This window comes from Salmo salar, chromosome 27, assembly GCF_965601325.2.
Source record: "Salmo salar chromosome 27, fSalSal1, whole genome shotgun sequence".
NCBI lineage: Eukaryota > Metazoa > Chordata > Actinopteri > Salmoniformes > Salmonidae > Salmo > Salmo salar.
In genome coordinates, this window is record NC_138317.1 from 26097936 (window position 1) to 26112873 (window position 14938).

A 14938-nucleotide genomic window follows, 5' to 3' on the forward strand; every position below is an offset into this window, starting at 1 on the left:
AGATTAACACCAACAAAACACAAAACCGAACGTAACGTTCTGCAGGGCTAGACAGCACAATGCAAAAACAAGATCCCAATATCTCAGGTGGGAAAAAGGGGTGCCTAAGTATGATCCCCAATCAGAACAATAAACATCTGCCTCTGATTGGGAACCATACTAGGCCAACAAAGAAATATAAACATAGATTTACCCACCCAAGTCACACCCTGACCTAACAAATAGAGAATAAAACAGACTCTCTAAGGTCAGGGCGTGACAAGTACAGGTACATATGGTGTGTGATTTAGTGTAGTACAGGTACATATAGTGTGTGATTTAGTGTAGTACAGGTATATAGTGTGTGATTTAGTTAAGTACAGGTATATACACTGCTCCAAAAAATAAAGGGAACACTTAAACAACACAATGTAACTCCAAGTCAATCACACTTCTGTGAAATTAAACTGTCCACTTAGGAAGCAACACTGATTGACAATACATTTCACATGCTGTTGTGCAAATGGAATAGACAACAGGTGGAAATTATAGGCAATTAGCAAGACACCCCCAATAAATGAGTGGTTCTGCAGGTGGTGATCACAGACCACTTCTCAGTTCCTATGCTTCCTGGCTGATGTTTTGGTCACTTTTGAATGCTGGCAGTGCTTTCACTCTAGTGGTAGCATGAGACGGAGTCTACAACCCACACAAGTGGCTCAGGTAGTGCAGCTCATCCAGGACGGCACATCAATGCGAGCTGTGGCAAGAAGGTTTGCTGTGTCTGTCAGCGTAGTGTCCAGAGCATGGAGGCGCTACCAGGAGACAGGCCAGTACATCAGGAGACGTGGAGGAGGCCGTAGGAGGGCAACAACCCAGCAGCAGGACCGCTACCTCCGCCTTTGTGCAAGGAGGAGCAGGAGGAGCACTGCCAGAGCCCTGCAAAATGACCTCCAGCAGGCCACAAATGTGCATGTGTCTGCTCAAATGGTCAGAAACAGACTCCATGAGGGTGGTATGAGGGCCCAACGTCCACAGGTGGGGGTTGTGCTTACAGCCCAACACCGTGCAGGACGTTTGGCATTTGCCAGAGAACACCAAGATTGGCAAATTCGCCACTGGCGCCCTGTACTCTTCACAGATGAAAGCAGGTTCACACTGAGCATGTGACAGACGTGACAGAGTCTGGAGACGCCGTGGAGAACGTTCTGCTGCCTGCAACATCCTCCAGCATGACCGGATTGGCGGTGGGTCAGTCATGGTGTGGGGTGGCATTTCTTTGGGGGGCCGCACAGCCCTCCATGTGCTCGCCAGAGGTAGCCTGACTGCCATTAGGTACCGACATGAGATCCTCAGACCCCTTGTGAGACCATATGCTGGTGCGGTTGGCCCTGGGTTCCTCCTAATGCAAGACAATGCTAGACCTCATGTGGCTGGAGTGTGTCAGCAGTTCCTGCAAGAGGAAGGCATTGATGCTATGGACTGGCCCGCCCGTTCCCCAGACCTGAATCCAATTGAGCACATCTGGGACATCATGTCTCGCTCCATCCAACAACGCCACGTTGCACCACAGACTGTCCAGGAGTTGGCGGATGCTTTAGTCCAGGTCTGGGAGGAGATCCCTCAGGAGACCATCCGCCACCTCATCAGGAGCATGCCCAGGCGTTGTAGGGAGGTCATACAGGCACGTGGAGGCCACACACACTACTGAGCCTCATTTTGACTTGTTTTAAGGACATTACAAAGTTGGATCCGCCTGTAGTGTGGTTTTCCACTTTAATTGTGAGTGTGACTCCAAATCCAGACCTCCATGGGTTGATAAATTGGATTTCCATTGATTAATTTTGTGTGATTTTGTCAGCACATTCAACTATGTAAAGAAAAAAGTATTGAATAAGATTATTTCATTCATTCAGATGTATTATTTTAGTGTTCCCTTTATTTTTTGAGCAGTGTATATAGTGTGTGATTTAACCCTAGCCTTCTCAACAACCCTAGGCTCCACGGGTGGGAGAGAAGGAGAGAAAGATGGAGATGTCATCCATACTCTACATCAAATACACATTCAGAGACACAAAGGCAAGGAGACCCCAGCTAGTCCACTCCCTACCATCAAGGCCCTTCAGGTATCTCGGAGAGGATTGGAGAAGCAGCACTTTATACTGTATGGTTGCAACTCCACCTCACACACACAGGGAAATGGCACTCTCTGGTGGAACGGCTTGAGTACTGGAAATCAGTATTCAAACAAATCCACTATATGGAGAAGACAGAAAAACACAAACACTAAAGCAACCAGACGGATCAATGGTAAGTAACATGCCTTTATTACAGTCCAACAACCTGAACAGAACCATCGAAGTCTCAACAATGAGCCTCAAAATATATCAGTCACACGCGTAGGCACATATACATTCACATAAACAACACACAGAAAACACACACACATTTTTTTTCTTTTTTTACTTAACCTTTATTTAACTAAGCAAGATATGAAGACAGGAATAACAACCCCCAGGTCTGTCAGAAGAGTATGGGTGAGAAGTCACAGTGGAAGTGGCTGCTGTGTATATGGGGAGGGCTCTCATTCTCAGCCTTCACACAAGTGGGGGGATCCAGGAGGGCCAAGGGCGGTGTGGGGGCTCTGACCCCTCTGGGGTGGGGGGGTCGCAGGGTAGAAACTGGGGGCAGGACCTGGGCCTGGGTAGAGGTGTGTGTGAGAGTGTGTGAGGGTCTCTGGGAGTGTGTGTGTGAGTGGGGATAGTAAGTGGGTGGCAGGTAGGAGGAGGAGGTTGGGTGGTCTCGGCCCCCCAGTGTGGTGGTAGTAAACTGGGAACACTGGTTACGCTGCTGAATGACTGCTGGGTGGCTGTAGAGCTGATCCCACGGGTACGACTGGTAGGCGGTGATACCACCTAGACACACACACACACACACACACACACACACACACACACACACACGCACACACACACACACACACACACTGACTCTACTGACCAATCTCAAATTTGGTGTGTGTGTCTAGGTGGTATCCCAACAGTGACTCACCGTGTATCCCAGACTGCAGTAGGATCTGTCCCCCTCCTGTCTGTGCCTGGAAGTAGGTGTGGCCTCCAGCTGCATAGGTCACTACCCCAGGCCCACCCCCTGGACCAAAGGTGAGGTAGGAGGGGGGAGGGGCGCTCCCCTCAGGGGGGTTTGGGTTGAGGTAGGGGGAGGGGGTGAGGTAGGCCAGGCGGGAGGCCTGGGGCTGGTAGGAGACTGTAGCGCCACCCTGGTGGCTGGAGGTAAGGTAGTGCTGAGGATCAATCTTCACTGAGCTGCTGCTGCTGGACAGGAGATCACTGCTGTAGTCAAACAGAGAACTGAGGACGACACACACACACATAACGTAAAGGGGATGTGCAGTCACAGATATAGTCAATCATAAATCAATCTGGTTTAATTACAAGTTGCAACGGGGAGACACCTCCAGCACAGAAGCAGAGAAAATGTCTAACGTGCATTCTGTGAGAAGGCACTTCCATATTAATCTGACAGAAGCAAATGTTCTCTAAACATCAGCTTGAGAGGCTTGTAGGAAGACAAATCAATAGACTGTGACTTTGCCAGCTGCTACAGGATCAGTGTTCAGAATGCCATTGTTTCTTCAGTAGCTCTGATGTCAATCACCATCAAAACGATTTGAGAACAACCCATAGCTTTCAGTGGCAAGTCTAGTGACCATCAACCTGTACAACCACAACACTGGAAATAATGTGTATTACAGACAGGGAAAACATAGTGTTAATACTCTAAAGTTAACTGTAATGATCTTCAGTATTTCCTATTACACATAGGCATGGATGTCTTATGAGTCCCATTCAGCCTACGTCAAGTAATGTCCTTCAATTACTCACCCAGAGTCAGTCTGCAGGGTGAGTCCCTGTGTGTCTCTGTTGGCGGGGTGGGGCTCCAACACATCCATGAAGAAAGGCGATGTTGGGGTGGGTTGCGGGGTTGGTGGAGTGGGGGTGGGGGTAGGGTTGGGGGGGTTCAGGAAGGTAGCCAGGAGGGGGAGGCTGGCCCGTCGTAAAGGTGGTGGGCTATAGATGATAGGAGGTAGGTGCTCCACTGACCCTCCCTGAGGTCCTGACGGTAGCCCTCTCTCTCCTCCTGAACTGCCTGGGAGCCACAAACATATACAGTCAAACAATAACAAACATCAACAATTGTTTGTGTCGTGTGATCGATGGATGGAAAGATTGACTGCCTACCTGTAGGGCTGGATGAGAGGCTGGCTAGCAGGGTGCTGTAGGAAGGGAGGGCCTGGGAGGTAGGAGGGGGAGGTAAGGAGAGACCAGCGGGAGGGAGGAAGGGGACGATGTGTCCTGCAGCAGCCCTATAGACACAGAGTTCGTATAATCATAACTCAGCGACCATTATCACCCAGCTCAAGACCCTGTCAGCCCTCCCAATGTGGAAATGCTTCAAGACCCTGTCAGCCCTCCCAATGTGGAAATGCATAAAGACCCCTGTCAGCCCTCCCAATGTGGAAATGCATAAAGACCCTGTCAGCCCTCCCAATGTGGAAGTGCATAAAGACCCTGTCAGCCCTCCCAATGTGGAAATGCATAAAGACCCTGTCAGCCCTCCCAATGTGGAAATGCATAAAGACCCTGTCAGCCCTCCCAATGTGGAAATGCTTCAAGACCCTGTCAGCCCTCCCAATGTGGAAATGCTTCAAGACCCTGTCAGCCCTCCCAATGTGGAAATGCATAAAGACCCTGTCAGCCCTCCCAATGTGGAAATGCTTCAAGACCCTGTCAGCCCTCCCAATGTGGAAATGCTTCAAGACCCTGTCAGCCCTCCCAATGTGGAAATGCTTCAAGACCCTGTCAGCCCTCCCAATGTGGAAATGCTTCAAGACCCTGTCAGCCCTCCCAATGTGGAAATGCATAAAGACCCTGTCAGCCCTCCCAATGTGGAAATGCATAAAGACCCTGTCAGCCCTCCCAATGTGGAAATGCTTCAAGACCCTGTCAGCCCTCCCAATGTGGAAATGCTTCAAGACCCTGTCAGCCCTCCCAATGTGGAAATGCTTCAAGACCCTGTCAGCCCTCCCAATGTGGAAATGCATAAAGACCCTGTCAGCCCTCCCAATGTGGAAATGCATAAAGACCCTGTCAGCCCTCCTAATGTGGAAATGCATAAAGACCCTGTCAGCCCTCCCAATGTGGAAATGCATAAAGACCCTGTCAGCCCTCCCAATGTGGAAATGCTTCTGGAAGAGTTAATAATGGCTGTTTTGTTCTTTATTGTGGATGTCTGCAACCAGTGATCAGATGATATTGTGGTCTGAGCCCACCTAGGGTGTGGGTGTGGTGCAAGGAGGGGGGTGGGGTTGGGGTTAGGGAGGCGGCTGCAGGTCTGTTTGTGTTCTGGCTTCACTGTAGAACGACTGGCCTTCCTCCACTTGGCCCTACGGTTCTGAAACCACACCTGGCAAACAGAGAGGGATGAGAGGAGAGATGGAGGAAGGTAGAGAGCGAAAGAGGCAAAATATAAACCTCAAATCCTATTCCCCAATCCTAATAGTGTACGTAGATCAAAGGTGACAAACCCTCCTCCTGGAGAGTACTAACCATGATCCTCTGGGGCGTGACGCCCACCGTGGCGGCAATCTCCTTCCTCTTCTCTCCATCTGGGTAGTGGTCTTCCTGGAACATTCCCTCTAGCTGCTCCAACTGGTCTACACACACACACACACACACACACACACAGACAAAGGCAATAGGTTAGAGCGGAAACACACACACACACACACACACACACACACACACACACACACACACACACACACACACACACACACACACACACACACACACACACACACTCCTCACCAGTGCTGTAGAGTGTTCTTGTCTTCTTCTTGGGCAGGGAGGGCAATAGGGAGGGGTCTCCCATGGTTACTGCGGGCAACAGGGGGAGGGGAAGCACCTGGCCACGCCCCCGGGCGCTGTAGCCAATCGAACGGCGAGTAGAGTACACTCGAGCCACCTTTACCTGTGGAGGAGCAGTGTGTGTGTGTTCGTTCTATTTATCCAGTCCTTTCACATCTCCAAGTATCTAGGGATTAGTGGTTGTGCAGGACACCATTGTAATGACATCACTGCTGACAGTATGATGTCATCCCCTCTATCCGTCTTACCTGTAGGCTTTGGGTGGGAGGGGGAGGGGGGCTGACACTATGTGGGCGCTTCACCCCACTGGGCAGAAGGGGTTGGGGGTGAGGTTTAGGCTGAGTGTGGAATAGGAGAGGTCCAGGGGGACAGTAGAAACCCATCCCAGAGCTCAGGTACCCAGAGTCCTCATGAGTGGTGGTCGTCATGCCGACAGGGTCAGTTGTCACGCTGACGAGGTCGAGAGACAGAGCCGGCTCCATCACACCTCTCTGCTTTTTTTCCTCCTCTACCTTCTCATCCCTCTCTCTCCTGTCCTTCAACTCCTCTTCACTCCCTCTCCTATCCTCAATTGCGACTGCCTCCTCTTCCTCCTCTACCTCCTCTTTTTCTGCCCTCCCCATCCTCTTTCTCAACTGTCTCTTCTCCATCTCTCCTCCCTCATCTTCAAAATCAACTACCACCTCACTCTCCTCTTCTCTTTCTGTTACTCCATCCTCACCCATCTCTCCATTCTTCTCCATCTCTCCTCCATTCTCTTCTTCCTCCTCCACTCTCTCTCCTCCTCTTTGTCCTTTGTCCCATTCTTCTATCTCTCCCCCCTCCTCTCCTCCGGGCTCATCATCTCCACGGTAACGCTCCTCCTCTTCATCCTCCTGTTCCTCACACAAGAGGCTTGGGCAGTCTGCATACAGCCACACAGAGGGAATTAGCATGACATAACACTGTGATAACATGAAAAAACACTCACTGACATAGCATGATGGAGTGGCACAAAGTGACAAGTTCAAAATAGCGACACTGAGTATCACTGGGTAATGACGAGTCAGGTAAAAGTAAATACTGGTTTGGGTAAAATGAGAAAGATCTAGATTGAGGTGATGGGATCATGTGGGCCTAGCATCCGCATGCACATGACAGAGTGCTCCTCTGTGTTCTAAAGACTAATGAAAAGACCAGGTAGCCTGAGGCCACACGCCGCCTCACCTGCTTGTTAATTAGCTTAAACTGGGTTAGCCGAGGGAGTGAACCTTATTTATGATAAGGGTTACATGGAGAAAATCGGACCTCTCTGAAATTAAAATGGATGGCCCTCCCCTTTACCCCGTAGCGCTCTGATTCAGAGGGCCTGGGCTAAATGAGGAAGACACATTTCAGTTGAATGCATTCAGCGGTACAACTGACTAAGTATCCCCCTTTCCCTATACCCAAAATAAGCATTAAAACAAAGTGGATAGCAGAGAACATGTCTACCATTTACTCTCACTTCTTGGCCAGACCAGCACCTTAGAGGTGTAGCTTTAGAAACGGTCCTTCGGCTTGTCAGCGTTACATGGCAACGCAGGAAGTTTGATAGAGCACATGGCTGCTGGTTACTCACCTTCTGTAGCTTAACCCAATGACAGAAGGTCACAAGTGTTTCCCTAAAAGCTGTGTGGGTTTAAACATCGATTGAACAGAAAGTGAATAGCTTCATCAGTTGAGTGACAGAATTAGATGACTTCCCACGCAAAGTACAACTAAATAAAAAAATCCTCAGCTATAGCAGGTTGTTGCTCAGCCTCTGAATGTCAAAGAAACTAAACAATGATATCCCCATAGGCATCGGAGTCACGTCTTTACCAGGTATTTTACAGCTCGTTTCTAGCATAAAAAAAGTCACTAAAAGTGGCAGTAAAAGACTCTTTCGAAAAAGCCAAACGATCGGCCTATATCGAATCTCCCATTCCTCTCAAACATGTTTTGAAAAAGCTGTTGCACAGCATCACTGCCTTCCTGAAGACAAATAATGTATACGAAACGCTTCAGTCTGGTTTTAGACCCCATCATAGTACTGAGACTGCACTTGTGAAGGTGGTAAATAACATTTTAATGGCGTCAGACCGAGGCTCTGCATCTGTCCTCGTGCTCCTAGACCATCGATCACCACATTATTTTGGAGAGATTGTAAACCCTAATTTCTAAGCAAACAGCTGGAGGCAGGGCTTTCTCCTATAGAGCTACATATAGAGCATTTTTATGGAATGATCTGCTTATCCATGTGAGAGACGTAGACTCAGTCTCGACCTTTAAGTCTTTACTGAAGACTCATCTCTTCAGTAGGTCCTATGATTGAGTGTAGTCTGGCCCAGGGGTGTGAAGGTGAACGGAAAGGCACTGGAGCAACGAACCACCCTTGCTGTCTCTGCCTGGCCGGTTCCACTGGGATTCTCTGCCTCTAACCCTATTACGGGGGTTGAGTCACTGGCTTACTGGTGTTCTTCCATGCTGTCCCTAGGAGGAGTCACTGATGGGATATTCCTATCCGGTTTTGCACCTCCTCGGGCACGTGCGGTGGAGGACATCTTCGTGGGCTATACTCAGTCTTGTCTCAGGGTAGTAAGTTGGTCTGTTTATATCCCTCTAGTGGTGTGCTTTTTCTCCAGTATCTATGCTGCAATAGTCTATGTGCCGGGGGGCTAGGGTCAGTATGTTATAGCTGGTGAAATTCTCCTGTCTTATCTGGTGTCCTGTGTGAATTTAAGTATTCTCCCTAATTCTCTCCCTCTCTCTCCCCTCCCGGAGGACCTGAGCCCTACGACCATGCCTCAGGACTACCTGGCCTGATGACTCCTTGCTGTCCCCAGACCAGCTGCTCGTGCTGCTGCTCCAGTTTCAACTGTTCTGCCTGCGGCTATGGAACCCTGACCTGCTGTTTCAGACTCTCTCTCTCTACCACACCTGCTGTCTCGACCTCTGCATACTCGGCTATGAAAAGCAAACTGACATTTACTACTGACGTACTGACCTGTTGCACCCTCTACAAGCACTGTAATTATTATTTGACCCTGCTGGTTATCTATGAACGTTTGAACATCTTGAAGAACGATCTGGCCTTAATGGCCATGTACTCTTATAATCTCCACCGGGCACAGCCAGAAGAGGACTGGTCACCCCTCAGAGCCTGGTTCCTCTCTAGGTTTCTTCCTAGACTCCTGCCATTCAAGGGAATTTTTCCATGCCAACGTGCTTCTACATCTGCATTGCTTGCTGTTTACATCTGCAGATGTAAAAAGGGCTTTATAAATACATTTGATTGATTGATTAAGCATCACGGACCAAAGCGCTGTGCTTTTCACCATTTTCTTTAATAAAAAGTAGGCATATGGCATAGCCTACCCTCTCATAACCCCTCAATTGGAGTATTGGTTTTAACGTAACAGCCCTTCACTGACATGGATATAGCAGCCTATAGCCTAATGTAGTCTGTCAAACAGGACAGTCTACCTCTTTTCTTAAATAGGAAGAAATAGGCTCCAACACAAAGCCCTGTTGTTGTTAGTAAAGTCTAATTCAAATGAAGACGTTGAAATAAATAATGCCTACTTGAATGTGCCTACTTTCAGCACCATGTGCTGTCCATTTCCCATTGATTGTGCCGCAGCTGCTGCTTCAAGTTTCAGCACCACAATGTAAATTACTCAAATCTGGCTTATAGTGAGGTCAATAACTCTAATAAATTATAGTAGTAGCAAGCTGGGCCTCCTGAGTGGCGCAGTGGGCTAAGGCACTGCATCGCAGTGCTGGCTGTGCCAATAGAGATTCTGGGTTCAAGTCACAGCCGGCCGCGACCGGGAGACCCATGGCACACAATTGGCCCAGCGTCGTCCGGGTTAGGGGTGGGTTTGGCCGGCAGGGATGTTCCAGTCCCATCGCGCACTAGCGACTCCTGTGGCGGGCCGGGCACAATGCACGCTGACGCGGTTGCCAGGTGTACGGTGTTTCCTCCGACACATTGGTGCGGCTGGCTTCCAGGTTAAGCGAGCAGCGTGTCAAGAAGCAGTGCGGCTTGGCAGGGTTGTGTTTCAGAGGACGCATGGCTCTTGGCCTTTGCCTCTCCGTACGGGAGAGGCAGCGATGAGACAAGACTAACTACCAATTGGATACCACGAAATTGGGGAGAATTTTTTTTTTGTAATTTCAAAATAAAAAATAAATAAATATTTAAAAAATAAATTAAATTAAATTAAAAAAAAAAAAAAAAATCGCCAACCTTTTCTGAGTCAAGATGACCTTCGCAGTCAAAAAGCTCAGAATTGTTTTTAAACACGACTTCGATTTTTCTTGCATCAACCTAATAAAACCAGTTGTGTAGGAATGAGATTTGTGCAGTAGGCCTAATACATTATCACAGCATACTGGCTATATGCCTGGCTATATGCCAATATTGTTCTTCTCAGACCATATTAGATTTCAAAACTCAAGTTTTGATAAGCATGTACCATAAAAAATAAAATAAATAAATATATATATTTGCTTTTTTATTTTTACTGGACTGATGGTACATGCATTTGATGGTTATGGTTCTTTCAAGACAACTTGGAACTCTGAAAAAAACGATATCAAACCATGACTTCACTCTAGAAAGATGCCCGTTTCCGACTTGAAATTCCGAGTTGGATGCCCATTTAAAATGTTTTTTTTCCCCATCTGACCTAATTTTATTCCCCGAGTTCCCAGTTGTCTTGAAGTCGGAGATTTCCGAGTTTCCTGTTGTTTTGAACACGGCATTAGTCTCAGCAGAGGGAGAGATAGCAGCAGAGGGTCCGCCTCTCACAGTCACTGCTCTCTCCTTCCTTTCCTCCGGTGAGACTGACCAGAGAGAGGGGACACCGTCTTCCACCTGATTGCAAATCTCGAGACGCACCACATCTGCCTCATGCACAAATTAATGTTCCTATGATCATAGAAAGTGAAATATTCCTCAGTATTAAAATCGGCACGACAAACTGCTAATAATAAGAAGAAGAAGTGAAAAATAAAACACAGGGCTATCAATACACTTGGCTACTCATTCATTACAGATGCAGCACAAGTGGAAGTAGGGAGAAGCGCTTTACATGTTGTAATAGTGTTGAACAAAAGCAGTGTTGACAGTACCGAATAAAAACTTTGACATGAACTCACTCATAAAAACAGCAGCTCTTTGCAGTATACTTTAACAGTCTCTCTCTCTGGTCATGGTTTTGCAAGTTATGAAATCTCATGTAGGCTAATGACTTGAAGATCAACCAGCTAATCGCGCAGTCGGTAACCACTGGGATATAGGTTACTACACGCAAGATGGACTAGGCCTAATCAAATCATATTTTCGTAAGAAGCCTTTGACTCTCCTCCTGAACTGCCACCAGAGACCTACACAGTACAGCCATTGGTTAGGCAGCATACAAAAAAAGGTTTTGATCAGCAAGAGCAGAGCAGGCTTAGGGCCACCTACGTAACAGCCAGTGGAATCCCGTGGCGCGTTATTCAAATACCTTAGAAATGCTATTACTTCAATTTCTCAAACATATGACTATTTTACACCATTTTAAAGACAAGACTTTCGTTAATCTAACCACACTGTCCGATTTCAAAAAGGCTTTACAACGAAAGCAAAACATTAGATTATGTCAGCAGAGTACCCAGCCAGAAATAATCAGACATATGCTAGCTTGAAAAATGGATAATGTCACATAAACCCAAACCACAGCTAAATGCAGCACTAACCTTTGATGATCTTCATCAGATGACAATCTTAGGACATTATGTTATACAATACATGCATGTTTTGTTCAATCAAGTTCATATTTATATCAAAAAACAGCTTTTTACATTAGCATGTGACGTTCAGAACTAGCATACCCCCTGCAAACTTCCGGTGAATTTACTAAATTACTCACGATAAACGTTCACAAAAAACATTACAATTATTTTAAGAATTATAGATACAGAACTCCTCTATGCACTCGCTATGTCCGATTTTAAAATAGCTTTTCGGTGAAAGCACATTTTGCAATATTCTGAGTAGATAGCCCGGCATCACAGGGCTAGCTATTTAGACACCCACCAAGTTTAGCCCTCACCAAAGTCAGATTTACTATAAGAAAAATGTTATTACCTTTGCTGTTCTTCGTCAGAATGCACTCCCAGGACTTCTACTTCAATAACAAATGTTGGTTTGGTTCAAAATAATCCATAGTTATGTTCAAATATCCTCTGTTTTGTTTGTGCGTTCAAGACACTATCCGAAGTGTAAAGAAGGGTGACGCGCACGACGCGTTTCGTGACAAAAAAATTCTAAATATTCCATTACCGTACTTCGAAGCATGTCAACCGCTGTTTAAAATCCATTTTTATGCCATTTTTCTCGTAAAAAAGCGATAATATTCCGACCGGGAAAGCGTGTTTACGTTCAAAGAGAGAAAATAAAAACATGGGATCCCCTCGTGCACGAGCCTCAGTCTGATGGTCCTCTGATAGACCACTTACCAAAGGCGCCAATGTTTTTCAGCCAGAGGCTGGAATTACATCATTCAGCTTTTTCCCGGGTTCTGAGAGCCTATGGGAGCCGTAGGAAGTGTCACGTTACAGCAAAGATCCTCAGTTTTCAATAAACAGAGCCAAGAAGCCCAAGGAATGGTCAGAGAGGGCACTTCCTGTACAGAATCTTCTCAGGTTTTTGCCTGCCATATGAGTTCTGTTATACTCACAGACAACATTCAAACAGTTTTAGAAACTTTAGGGTGTTTTCTATCCAAAGCCAATAATTATATGCATATTCTAGTTTCTGGGCAGTAGTAATAACCAGATTAAATCGGGTACGTTTTTTATCCGGCCGTGTAAATACTGCCCCCTAGCCCTAACAGGTTAAGCAGGCTTAGGGTTGAGTTTAAGCAGGTTTAGGGTTGAGTTTAAGCAGGCTTAGGGTTGAGTTTAAGCAGGCTTAGAGTTGAGTTTAAGCAGGCTTAGGGTTGGAACAGCCATTGCAGTGTGCGATGCAGCTTAGCTGTATTTACACCATCCCATCAGTTATCTTAGAAATATACCTTTGCTCTGTGACTCTCCAAGCGTGCACTTCATAGCCTGTAGATCATGTTATTGTGACCACACTAAATAACCTATTAGGCACACTTCATATTGCACACCCAGCTGATAATCAGAGATGAGTGGCAGCATCAGACACACATCCATACATAGCTAATAAGCAATTCATTCTAAAACACTGAGAAATATAGAAATGTAATCAATTACATGACCCTCCCCTAGACTAGACAGACAGATCTATCTATACACACTAAACCCTCCCCTTGACTAAATTATAAAAACCCTCTTAGGATTCGCTCCCCCCTATCTGAGGTACCTAATGTAACCCTCATCCTCCACCCGTTCTGCCAGTCACATTCCGTTAGAGGTCCCTTAACACACATCCCTGGTTCGCTCCTCTCTTCAGTTCTGCAGCTAGCGACTGGAACGAGCTGCAACAAACACTCAAACTGGACAGTTTTATCTCCATCATGAATATTCTTACTGACACTTGTGGCTGCTTCGCGTGATGTATTGCTGGTGTCTCTACCTTCTTGCCCTTTGTGCTGTTGTCTGTACCATGCTTTGTGCTGTTGTCTGTACCATGCTTTGTGCTGTTGTCTGTACCATGCTTTGTGCTGTTGTCTGTACCATGTTTTGTGCTGTTGTCTGTACCATGCTTTGTGCTGTTGTCTGTACCATGTTTTGTGCTGCTGCCGTGTTGTCATGTGTTGCTGCCATGTTGTCATGTGTTGCTGCCATTATGTATTGTTGTCTTCGGTCTCTCTTTATGTAGTGTTGTGGTGTCTCGTCGTGATGTGTGTTTTGTCATATATATATATATATATATATATATATATATACGTCAGTCATGATGTAGCCTACACATCGATCCATCCCTAATAGCTAACGACAGGTTTGTAAAGTACAAGGCCTTGAAACAGACGCAGCCTGCTTATTAAAACTGGCCAACAAAACCAAGTTAGGCTGTTAGCTAGGCCTAATTCACCTGAGCAAAACGTCTAACTACTTACTGTTCCTCCGTCTAACGACGGGAGAGTTAACCTATTAAAGACCGACTTAATTACTGTTTAAACAATGAATCAATTAATTAAACGACTGCAAGGTAATGAGTTAATTTCTTCCTCACCGTAATCACCCGCTGCCTCACGCATGTCATCCATAACGAACCAGCTTTCACCAGCGTCAAACTCTAAACGAGCAATTTATTTACCGATAAAGTCAAACACGCTTTTTTGGAATTGATGCATGAGTTTGCACCGTTTCGAGACAAGTGATAAGGTTGATTGACAAATTAGCTAGTTGAAGACAGAACAATCACATGTCGCGGTTGAGCTGAATCAGCCAATGAGAGTCCTGAACGACCCGAACAGAACCGAGCAGGGAGATTCCGTTGGTCGGAACACCTGGGAACAAACCGCCGTAGGCCTCGGGACTATACTACTTACTACACAACGTGGGATGTAAATTCCAGCACCCTTGTTGTGGTAATGCTATGTATGAACTAGCTCCATAATATGAAAACAAAATGAAATTCAGATCATTATTGTAAAAAACTAAAACAGATCTAGACTGATATGGCCGGCCAGTTCCTCTGTCAATTCAGAGACAAGACACCCTTCAAACTCTGGTGGCATTCCAGGACATAGTGATGAGTCTAACAGATATATTGGTATTTTTATCTAGGGGATATGCAGGGACCTTATGGCTGGTTTATGATGAAATGTGTTACTCATATGGGGGTTCAGTTCTACAGCTGTAAAGTGCAAATATGGTAGGCCTATAATAATTGGTTTGTGCTAGTAATATGTCACCCACGACAGGGAGCTCAGCTCCATTGACTGTAACTGGCTACCCAACACCACTTAATTCCCTTCACATCTCTATAATATACTGTTACACGATTCACAAAGAATCAAGTACAGCAAGTACTAGCAGCAACCCCA

At 46.4% G+C, this 14938-nt stretch overlaps 1 protein-coding gene across 1 annotated transcript; it reads right to left on the minus strand.

The window, feature by feature from the left end:
- Positions 1-2421: 2421 nt before the first annotated feature.
- Positions 2422-14350, minus strand: nobox (NOBOX oogenesis homeobox). The gene is made up of 9 exons (XM_014178120.3): positions 14122-14350; positions 6176-6831; positions 5868-6030; positions 5607-5713; positions 5330-5463; positions 4239-4363; positions 3882-4146; positions 3031-3347; positions 2422-2894 (listed from the first exon to the last, which is right to left on the minus strand). Exons 1-9 carry the CDS (start codon positions 14153-14155, stop codon positions 2503-2505), a joined length of 2193 nt encoding a protein of 730 aa, XP_014033595.3. The 5' UTR covers positions 14156-14350; the 3' UTR covers positions 2422-2502.
- Between the last annotated feature and the right edge of the window lie 588 nt (positions 14351-14938).